The 11135-nt window shown below is 60.6% G+C and overlaps 1 protein-coding gene across 2 annotated transcripts; it reads right to left on the bottom strand.

Moving 5' to 3' along the window:
* Positions 1–1186: 1186 nt before the first annotated feature.
* Positions 1187–10583, bottom strand: LOC138682087 (SUN domain-containing protein 5-like). 2 transcript variants are annotated; one of them, XM_069771452.1, is made up of 12 exons: positions 10023–10583; positions 9114–9220; positions 8776–8860; positions 7971–8035; positions 7301–7362; positions 7059–7099; positions 6709–6805; positions 6048–6141; positions 5443–5555; positions 4647–4814; positions 4197–4286; positions 1187–3412 (listed from the first exon to the last, which is right to left on the bottom strand). In XM_069771452.1, the coding sequence occupies exons 1-12, from the start codon at positions 10142–10144 to the stop codon at positions 3296–3298; spliced, it is 1161 nt and encodes a 386-aa protein (XP_069627553.1). In that variant the 5' UTR covers positions 10145–10583; the 3' UTR covers positions 1187–3295. The 2 variants fall into 2 exon arrangements, with proteins under 2 accessions (XP_069627553.1, XP_069627554.1); XM_069771453.1 differs by lacking the exon at positions 10023–10583 and adding an exon at positions 9256–9384 and having other exon boundaries at positions 9114–9206.
* Between the last annotated feature and the right edge of the window lie 552 nt (positions 10584–11135).

The following is an 11135-nucleotide window of genomic DNA, read 5'->3' as shown; positions in this document are numbered from 1 at the left end:
AACAAGGACCATTTTGTTTCTCGCCCTTGCTGATTCTGGCTTGACTTCCCTCGTTTGAAATAGGAGTGGGATCCTTCCTTGTCTCACAAGGGCCCAGGAGGGTCCCCTGCACAGGGACCACTGGGCAGCACAGCCTGTACCAGGGTCCCAGCATGGCAGCACGGGGACACAGGGCGCATGGAGCACAGCCCCGCCACGTCCCCCCTCACTGGCCGGTGGGAGTCCCACGCCGGTGCAGGCCCAAGCTGCGCTGGGGCGGTGCGGGGCTGCAGCTTACCCAGCCATGCCACCCGCTTTTGCAGGGGAGCACGAGGTGCCCGTTTCCCCATGGGCAGCCCAGGCCTGCCCGGACCCCTGGGCCGCCCCCGTGCAGTGGGCCGTCCAGGCACCAGAGCTGCCAGTGCCATTGATGGCAGGAGGGCCCTGGCAGCAAAGGGCGCCTGGGGGCCTTGCGGCAGGCTGGGCGGCTCTCGCACTCGAGCAGTTGGGCGGTATTTGGGTGTGATCCTCTGGGTAGGAACGGGCTTCCCTTGTCCAGCTCTGGAAGGGGGTTCCTGTGGGATCGGGCAGCGATGGCAGCATCCTGCCTGGGGCTGGGCCCCTCAGGCTCCACATTGACACGGGGGGACCCCGCTTCCCACAGTGGCCTGTGGGCAACTGCCGAGGGCCACCGTGCCCCCTTCTCCTCAACAAGATGCACAACAGCTCCTCTGGGCTGACCTAGAGACCCCAGTGGATTCTCTGGGACGACCCAGAAACCCTACTAACCTCACGTGAGAACCACAACTGTTACCGAAAAAGCCGGTCGAAGAAACTCTCTAAGGCTCAGTTTTGGAGTCTTAGAAAGCAGGCATTCTTTATTGCAGCGCTGGATGCACGGGGCATAGTTCCTCCTAGCGTGCATACCGTTACCTACAGCAAGCAAAGCTTATATTGTTCTAATATATACATACTCATCACATTTCCCCAAACTGGTGTACATATTCATGTTATTTCCCAGAAATTATTTACCCAGTGTCCGCCCTTTGGGGCATGCGCTATTAAATGGGTCGGTGGTCTTTGGGGTCTTTGAAACCCTCTGGTGGTCATTTTCTCTTGGTGTCTGCTAACTGAACTCTCTCTTAAGGCATGCGCAGTGCGGGTCATCTCAGGGGTGGTTCATCTCTTCTTCCTAGTTAGCTGGCCCTGGCAGGTTTTAATCACAAAGCTCAGCAGAACTTAAGGCTTCTCATCTATTTGTGCATACTGTTAACAAACCTCAAGGTTTTCTTACATACCAAAAGGTTCAAAGTCGCTCAAGCAAGCACAAATTAAGCGCTACAAAATACAATGGAGTCTTTCAGCTCCAGCCTTCATTCAAGGCATCACAATAGCACCCTGGGACGCCCGCCCACCAGCCCCACCTCTCAGGAACCCCTTGGGATCCTCCGACAACACCCAGGGAATGCTCCCGCTACCCTGACGCCCTCCCAATACTACATGCTGTTAGACAGCCGCCAGGAACACAGGCTGCTAACCCTCCCCATCCCTGCAATCCTTTGGACGAGCTTTCCGAGTGGACAGCGAGACTGGCTGCCCGGGATGTCCGTAATGGAGAAGGCGCCACAGCCCCGGACACAATGTCCCCAGTAGCAACAGCGGGAGGGAAAACCAAAGTGTTGCATGATGCAGCGCCTGGGGGACCAAAGAGCCTAACCTTAGTGCTAGATGGTGGAGCCCGCGACGGGAACACCTCAGGGGCTGCAGAACTGGACAGCCTTTCTGGGGAACCCCAGAGACGGTGGTCCGTCAAAAGGAGCGACAGCTCAGGGTCGTCCAAATGCCACGGGGAGGTCAGAACGCTCGAAAATTCCCCGTCGACACCTACCAGTGTGACGCAGAAGGACCCCCGACAGAGAGTGGCGAGATCTAGAACGGGGACATTCATGGGCTGAGGAATGGGCTTTCCGACAGGCCAGTCAGACAGGCTCCCCACGCCCGTTTCACAGAAACGATGGCTTCACCGACAAACCAACAGCCCGGATGCCGGGAAGGTGCTAAGGCCAAACTGTTCCGTCTGCTCCTCCGGCCCCGCTGTCGGGAAAGTGAGGGAGGAGCTCCCAACCCCCGGCCCGGGGAGCCCCGAAGAGCTGTCCCAATGTTATCTAAGCAAGTAGAGGGTTAAAACTTGATGAAGAATTTAGTGAAGCTAGATGTCGCACACACTAGGAAAACCAAATAGGTACGCAACGTCTAGGACCAGGGTGACCGCCCCTGAGGTTGCTAGAAGCCATGAGTTAAGAGAACTTCTGATCAGGAGTTGGCTATCCTTGAAGAAGGAACATCCTGGAAAATATGTCAGCTCTACCTATTCTAATTATCAGGTTTATACTTCGTTTTGGATAGTCAGCTAAACCGCGTCCTTAAGCAGTAATGCTGAAAATGACACCCACGGGGCAGGAGACCCCGGCCCAGGCAGAGACCCTTGGTCACAGAGCACGCGTAGTAAGAGTAAAGGTTGTGTAACCATATGCAACCTACCAACCGATGGGCATTAGAGGGCAGTCTGAGGAAACCTACCAACTGATAAGGAAGTATACAAAAGGAACTCTGGAGAATCCCCAGGCGAGCTAGCTTTGCGGAGTTATCACCTAGCACCCAAACTTGCACAGCTTTGTAATCAACAATGCCTCGTCTCTGTGTGTGAGACTGGCTCATTGCACACCGCGTACCAACACCCCCTTTGGGGACGACACCAAGGCTCGAGGCTCGAGGCTCGGGCTTCGGCCCGCAGCCCGCGCCTGCAGGCTGCCCAGTTGCAACGGCAGCGGGGCCGGGGCGGCAGCGGGGCGGGGCCAGAGAAGGGCTCTGCAGTGGCTGGCGGGGGGCCCTGCCTGTCACCACCTGGCGGGCGCCATTGGCCGAGAAGCCCGGAAGAGGGTGGGCGGGCTCCTGGGAGAGCTCCTGCAGAGCCGGCTCTGGGGGCGGGTGGCAGTCTCCCTGCTCGTAACGGAAGCCGGGTCCTTCTGCCCGCCCGAGGCTGGTGCTCCTTGCGGAGCCTCCTCGCAAGGTTGAATCTTAGGAATGCTTAATATCGTCCTCTGTTTTAGGAAGCAGTCAAGTTCTGACCTTTTCCACACACTCCCGCCCGCCCCCCAGTGGACCTTCTTGCGCACCCCACTTTGGAGACAGGTCTTCTACGCCGATCTCAATTGCCACAACTTCTTCTTTTGGTTTATTTCCCCCCCGCCCCCGTTTTTCTTCCTTTTTTTTACGTTTGGCCTGCTTTTTCTTCTCGGGTTGCGGCTGGGGCTTTCTAGTTTGCCATCTTCCCGTGAACCTGCACTCGATAAATGCAGGTGTACGCTGGGTTTCCCCAGTTGGTCTTCACGAGAAGTTTGATATATGAAAAGGCTCTGGGAAGCGGCGCGTCCTGCAAAGAAAAGAGGGAAAGGAAAACGGGGGCGTTACGAGCGACAATGCAATCAACGTATCTCCCCCTGCCAGCCCTGCTCCTGCTCAGGAAGAAGCTCTTGGAAGCGGCTGTGGAAATGTGAGGTTCGCTGCTGGCACCGGGGCTGCTGGGCAGGCTGGGGAGTCGGGGAGGGGGAAGGCACCTGGCTGGCATCCTCTGCATGCCGGCCCGGCTGGGGCTGCGTCTCCCTTCCCTCTGCCCCTTCCCTCTGCTGCTTGCTCTCTGCTGACAGAGAGGCCGGGGAGGTGCTCCTATGCGGGGGGCAGCCGGCGTGCAAGGCCACCAAGCTCCCGCTGTCTGCTCTGCCTGCTTTCCTCCTGGCAGGCGTGAGAGCACCGGGAGAGAAGGGGCATGCTATGCTGGGAGGAGAGGACACTGTCCAGCCTGCCAGCAGGCCACAGGATGGAGCGACGGTGCCGCCCGACGGTTTTTGCCGCCAGGCGTCCGTTCCTCCACGGCACAAAGCCGTTGCTTGGGTGGAGTGGCCGCGTGCGCAGCTGGCTCTGCTGAAGGCAGTGGGTGCAGCCAGGGATCTCTCAGGACTCGTGCTCCCACGGGCCTGGCCCTGCCCTTGCTATCCTTTTGCTGCCACCACCGCGTGCTACTCAGCCCTCCCAGCCCCGCCAGGTCTCTCTCAGCGCTGGTCCAGGCCCCTCTGCCCAGGGAGAAGGCATTCACTCTCTTCCTGCCATCGACTTGCAGGCAAACCTGTTTTGCTCTTGTCCCCGTGCCTGGACCCTACCTTCAGAGGGAAGGTCTGAATGGCCTCTTTTGCTACGTTGTACGTGAACGTCCCAAGGAGAGTTTCCTCTTCTCCGTCCGCATCCACTCCCTCAGGGGCAAAGCACAAGGAGAGCAGCTCAGACTCGTCCCGACAAAGAGGGAACGTACGCGCTGGATCTGCCCTGTTATCTGCCCAGCCTCTCCTGGGGCTCTAGCAGTAGTCTAGCACTGGTTAGGGCGCAGCTCAGTCTCTGCCTTGAGTTTTGGTCAAGAACCCCCAGGTGCTTGGCCAGAACAAGTCTTAAGAGGGATGAAACCTCTAGAGCCCTTGAAGTATCCCCCTGGGGCACTGCAGTGCTCAGGAGAGAGCAGGACACAAACCTCAGCGGATGCACACAAGCAAGCAAGACCCGGTCATGGCTTTCCCCCGGGGCCAGATCCCCACCAGAAGCGCCCAGCAGAGACTTACAAAGACAGCGACGTCTCTGGGCGCGCTGGTGACGGTCCCAGAGGGAGAGACGTCTTTGTAGATGTGCTGCATCGTGACGGCGGTCAGGTGGACTCGTGCTGGCAACCTGATGACCACCTGGCCCTGACGCCCTTGTAAAGGCCAGCAGTCTCCTGGGGAAAGACCCGGCTGCAACCAGAACGCGAGAGCGATGAAGGGTGGGAGAGCGTTGGGGCTAACACAGCTGCCTGTGTAGCTTGAAGCCTAGGCACCGGTGCATCTGTGGGGTCTATTTCAGCTCGAAAGTGAGGCGCCTGTGAGGAAATGGACAAAGGCAGGAGGCCTTCTTCCCTGCCTGACAAAGGGGGCTCTCAGTATTACGGCGCAGAGGACAATACCGCTTAGGAAACCATCCTAGTCAGGGCCGAGCAGAAACACGTCTCTGCCCAGTGGCTCTGCAGGGCACCCCCCACCTCCCGCCTCCCACCCCTGAAAAGGCGCTGTTAGGGATGAGCGTGGAAACGGGGTCACCAGGGAGAAGCTCTTTCACTCAGCTGTGGCAGAGGACTATGGGCGAGATGCAGCAGTTCAGCTCCGTTCCCCTCCTGAGGGGAACCAGTGATTTCCTTCTAGCAAGCCCAGCCCTGTGTTCGAGCTTTGGTTTCAGGAACCTGATCAACATGGTGGGCTTGAGCAGTACCACTGGACTGAGGGGAAAGCCCCTGAGGTTGGTCCCCAACTTCACAGGAAGGAAGGAAGGAAGGAAGGAAGGAAGGAAAAGGAAGGAAACCAGCACTGATGATTTCCGCTACAATACCTGCAAGATAGTATCAGGAGGGTTGGCAGGGCGAAAGAACCATAAAACCCTGCAGCCCCAATTCTCTTTGCAGTTGTAGGTCTCGGAAGTTCTCTGCATGTCGATGGTGGCACCTGTAAGGAAGGGAGAGCAGGTGACTGACTGCAAGAGGCCACAGACTAGGAAGACTTAGTGCTCAGACACTATTTGTGCCGCCGCCGGCCAGCTCCACGTCTCTCAGTCACACAGTGCCACGAGGAGAAGGTTTGAGGGGCCTGGGAGACAGCAGGTGCCCGTGTGAATGACAGCAGACCAAAGCTGAGGGCCTTCTGCGCGGGCAGCAAAGGACGGCCCGGCCATTCCCTTTTCAAATGCAGAGGAGAGGAAGAGAGCCCCTCCATCAGCACAGGAACGCGTGCCAGGGCAGCACCAGAGGCACGCGTGCGGAGGCCGAGGGCAGGACTGGGAGGGAGTCTGAGAGAGCCACTCTGCCACAGCCTTGCTCTTGGACCCCGTGAAGCATTGAAGCTCCCCCACTTTGGAGAGCAGCGCCTGGAGCACAGGCTCCTCTGGGGAGCGCTACAGGCAAGCGCAGGGCAAGGAGACTGGGCTGCTTGTGTCCATACCAGAGCTTTTCAGGGCCCAGTCAGACATCTCGACATAGACGTTCAAAGCCATCTTGGATGCTGCCTGGTTCACTTCCTGACCTTCCTGGGAACGCTGCCATAAAGGAACACAGAAAAGGACCGCATCAGCGGGCAGTTCAGCGTGGCTTCTAGCGCCCGCGGAGGCAAAGCGTCACCGTCAGAAATCCAAGGCAAGCTTTGTCCACGGAGCTGCAAGACTCTCTGCTGCTGACATGAGCCGCGAGGACTGAGGAACAGTATCTGTGGCCGTGGCCCCGAGGTGGGTTGACGAGGGCCCCCACACCCTCGTCCCCACCCTCCACGCTCTCCAGGTCAGCCAGGAGCCGGGCTCAGGCCCTGCAAGCGACGGCTGGCCCCGTGAGCGTGCCTGGGTCTCACCACTGCCTCAGGGGCCCAGCCAGAGCAGCCAGAGGCAACAGTGTGCCAAGGGAAGGCTGTCGGGAGTTTTCCGCTGCCTGAAGCGGCCCGGTTAGACTGGGGCTGGAGAAGGGCCTGTGCAGCGCAGAAGCTCACCCAGCAAAGCCCCTGGGGTAAAGGCTGGGTTGCTGCAGTCAGCAGTCTGAGCCCACCAACAACCCCACGGAGTACTTTCTCGGGCATTCTGCCCAGCCAAGCCTCCTTCCCCAAAACGCAGGCTCACCTTCTTGGCACTGCTGATCTCCGCCCTCAGTTGAGCCACCTCCTCCAGAAGAAGCTGCATCTTCTGGTTTTGCTCCGCCAACAAAGCGCGCAAGTCCCTGCCGGAACAAGAAAGCACATCTTGTCAGAGAGCGGCCCATCCCCTCTGGGGGTGTCTGAGCTCAGCAAGGAGGAGAGACGCAGGTGCTTTCCCTGCTTTGCAAGCGCTTCCCTTCTGCACCAGGTTGAGCAAAAGGCGAAGGCAGGGGGGAGGCACGGGAGCCCTGGCTGTTAGGAAAATGAGTGCCGGTAGGACGAAGTCGGCTGACGCTTCTGCACAGAGCCACTTCCAGCTCAGGCAACATCTCTTACCGCTGCATCTTCAGTTCTGCTGCAGACTCACACGTCAGCTCCTGAAAGGGAAAAACACTCCGTTAGAGCATCCACTACCAGAGCTGCCGGGGCTTCCCAGGAGAGGCTTCCCTAGGAAGACACGGCACAAGCTGCTGCTTCTTTGGGTCACCCTGCATGGAAGCAGAAGAGCCCGTGATTTATCCAGCCACTGTCAGCAACGCTCCCTTGCAGGAGGTGCCCGTCCCGCAAGAGTCACCGACCTCCGTCAGTCCCTTGGCCCGCATGGTCCACAGTGGCAGTGAGGTCCTGCAGTAAACGCTAGCTGCAATTCACATCACCAAGAGACAGTTATTTGACTAGGGTTGCCAGCGATCCCTGCAGTCCCCTTGTCTCCTCCCTGTTGCCCTGGGGGTGGGGCAGCAGGTCAGCTGAGGAGGTGGGGAACGCGGGGTGCAGAGAGACGACGCGCCTCTGACTGGGGGTCATCAGCCCAGGCTTGAGGGGACTGCGCAGGCGTGATCTTCAGGTGTGCTCGGTGCCCCAGAGCTATTCCCCATCTCCCCTCACTGCTTCAGCGAGCACCGAGACCAGGCTGCATGGGCTAGGAGAGGTACCCCTCCATCGGCCCCCCCTGCACGGCCCCTCCCCTCTGGGAATCCCCCGTTCAGGCTTGGAAACCTACGCCCTTCTCTCGCAGACTTGCAGACTAAGCAAGCCATTCGGACCAGCGGCCAGAGCAGCAGCACGGCTGGGAGACTGCCAGTCTTCCTGGTAGTCCGAAAGCCAGCCCCAGTCAAGGACATGCTCATGAAGCACTTGGGCCACGGGAGTTTCCACCCATACTGGCCCAAAAGGAAATCTGGCCAGCTGAAAGCTGGCATCCAGCACAGCCAGGCTGTCGCTCTCGGGTGTTTGCCCATGGGAACTCACCAAGAGCCACTGGGAGCAACAAGATGACAACTTTCAAGAACCTCTTCTGTAGGGCCATCTTTTGCCTGGAAAAGAGGGAGTCCTGTGGCTGTCAACGATCCAAGTCTCGGGCGAGCCCCTCCACAGGCAGATTTCCCTTTTCAGGCCAAAAAGCCACCGTTCTGGAAGCCTGCTGCTGACAGAGAGCTGACAGAGCAGCGCCCAGGAGGAACACGATTTCTGTCCACACCGTTCGACACGGCCGGCAGATCTTCCCCAAAGGAAGGGCTCCAGGAGCACCTTCCGAAAGGGAGTGCAAATGATCCCGGGAACTAAAGAGGTCGAGCAAATGAAGACTTGCTTTTCAGCTCCTCAGCAGTCTTTCTGGTGTGGACCCTGCTCTCTCTTTGGCTGAGAAAGCAGGCCTGTTCTCACTTGCGATCACACCGATCTCTCTTAGGGCTGTTTTTCCGCACAGCGGGGAAGCACAGCAGCCTTGTCTGGCTTTCCTCCCAGAGCCCTCCCCGACCCGCACGGTCTCTTGCTGGAGCTGGGGAAAACCCTTCCCTGCAGAGGCTTGGCTCTGCACCCAAGCGTCCGGCTACGGGGCAGTTTGTCCTACCGCGGCCAAAGTTTGGGGCTCCAGCAAATGCGTGGGAGTGAGACTGCCAAGGGGCTTTGCTCTTGGCCACAGCACGAGCAGCGCCCGAGCGGGAGCCCCGGCTGCTGGCTGGGCAACAACACCCTCTGCCCTCCCCTTGGCTTGCACTGACCCTCAGACATCCCCTTTCTCCCCCCGTCCACAGCAGAAACACATAGTACGTACACGGCGAAGACGCCTGTGCTCAGCATGTGTCTCCACAGGGAGACAAGGGCACCTGCCAGCTGGCAAGCAAGGCTGAAGGCCGTCCCTGGGCAAAGAAACCAGAGAAAAGTTAGGCCTGTCTCTTGAGGTCTCTTCACTGGGATGCCCAGCCACACGTGTTGCAGCTCCCTGTGGGGAGGTGGGCACCGAGTCCTACCCACTCCCTCCCTGGGGCAAAGAGCAGCAGGGCAGCCTGCACTTCTCCTGCCACTTGTGACGTCCGGCCAGAGCTCTGGCACACTGCAGCTCTCCGAGCTCACCCCAGAGGACTTCGCGGCAAGCAGCAGTGCTGAGCTTACTTGCAACTTCTGTGGCCTTGTTGCGCCACTTGGCAGGCCCTTGAATGGCTGAGCCGGCAGCTGGCATCGAAGGCAGGGTCAGCACCTCCATCTCTATGCAGAGGTTACTGTGGGAGGAAAAAGACAAATGCCGGTTGCCCACCGTCGCCACGCCACGGGAGCCGAGGTGGGCTCAGGAGTAGCCTGAGCGGAGGCCCTTGCCAGAGGACGGGCCGTCCCGGCAGCAGCGAGAGAGGGCAGCACAGCTGGGCTGCTTCTAGGGGTCCCCTCCTCTCCTTTCCCCCTCCTTTGCTTTACAGGCCTGCAGCGGGAGAAGAGGAAGCAAGCTGGCAGCGGCAGTCCCCCGCCTCGGGAAGCCGACCCGGCAGCACAGCCCGATTCCCACCCCGTCCCTCCCTGCTCCCTGGGCCCTGGCACTAACCCGCCCCTTGGCAGGCACCTCTCAGTGGCCGTTCGGGGAGGGGGCACAGGCTGCTGTCCCCCACCGCGGCCCCCCACTTCTTCCCTGGGCACTGCCGGTCTCCCAGCCCCGCTCCTCTCTGCACAGCTGCCCCCCTCAGCCAGGCAGGACTGTGCCTCAGCGTCCCGAGGGGGCCAGTCTCAGGTCCCAGGGGCTTGGCCCCCTCGTGCAGCAAAATCTCCCTGTGCTGCTAGCAGGGCTGGGCTCCGACCCCTGCAGCACGAGGCTACCGCCTCCCCAAAAGCCCCTGCTGCACCCTGGCTTTTGGCCGGGAGAGCGAGCCGGGCTTTCAGACGAGACCCATCCCCACAGAAGGGGGGCTTTGCAAGCCACGGGGCTCTTCAGAAAACCTCTGTCGGCTTCCCCATGCTTCCCCACTGACCGTGCTAGGCCACGTCCGTGCTACCACCCTAACCTGAAGCCCCGGGCAGGAGCAGCCCACTTCGTACCTACTCGTCTGGCAGCGGCTCGGCCCCGCTGCCTCTCCTGCCGGCTGTTGGTCAGCCTCGTTCCCCAAGGAGCCTTGGGAGGCCCCTTGGCGTCTTCTCTGGGGGGCCTTTCTCCTCGCCATCTCTGGGCAAAGGCAGGCTCCCCGCTCAGCTCTTCCTCCTCAGCCCCAGCAGTGCGGCCTGTCCGGGCAAAACCAGCTGCGGTGGCAGCGGCCCCACGCTGCCCCCCAGCAGGAGTGCGCCTGCCCAGGGCAACAGCCACACGGCAACTGTGGGATCCTTCCTCGCCCACCAGAGGGCTGTGTGGGCGGCCAGCTCTGACCTCACAGTGGCAGTGGCTCTGACCTCACAACGGGGCTCCCCGGGGCTGAGCAGGGCAGGGAGACCCCGTGGTCTCCCCTGGGGCAAGACGGCTGCGGCCCTCCCGGGCCTGTGGGCCCCCCCGAACCCTGCCACGCTCCCCTGCCGGGCAGCTGCCTGGCCTGGCCTGGCCTGCCGGGGAGGGTTCCAGCTCTCCCGGGCATCCCCGGGTAACCAGAAAGGGCGCTGGAAAGGGGGCTTTGCTCTCGCCCCATGCTTCCGGCGGCGTTTCTCCCCTTGCAACCGTTTCGTACGCCAAGGAGAAAAACCCAATAGCCCAGATGTGCTGTCAGGGGCCCAGCGATACCTCTTGGTTAACAAGGACCATTTTGTTTCTCGCCCTTGCTGATTCTGGCTTGACTTCCCTCGTTTGAAATAGGAGTGGGATCCTTCCTTGTCTCACAAGGGCCCAGGAGGGTCCCCTGCACAGGGACCACTGGGCAGCACAGCCTGTACCAGGGTCCCAGCATGGCAGCACGGGGACACAGGGCGCATGGAGCACAGCCCCGCCACGTCCCCCCTCACTGGCCGGTGGGAGTCCCACGCCGGTGCAGGCCCAAGCTGCGCTGGGGCGGTGCGGGGCTGCAGCTTACCCAGCCATGCCACCCGCTTTTGCAGGGGAGCACGAGGTGCCCGTTTCCCCATGGGCAGCCCAGGCCTGCCCGGACCCCTGGGCCGCCCCCGTGCAGTGGGCCGTCCAGGCACCAGAGCTGCCAGTGCCATTGATGGCAGGAGGGCCCTGGCAGCAAAGGG

Source organism: Haliaeetus albicilla, chromosome 26, assembly GCF_947461875.1.
Source record: "Haliaeetus albicilla chromosome 26, bHalAlb1.1, whole genome shotgun sequence".
NCBI lineage: Eukaryota > Metazoa > Chordata > Aves > Accipitriformes > Accipitridae > Haliaeetus > Haliaeetus albicilla.
The sequence above is the reverse complement of the archived record's forward strand: the minus strand, read 5'-3'. Positions and strand labels throughout refer to the sequence as shown.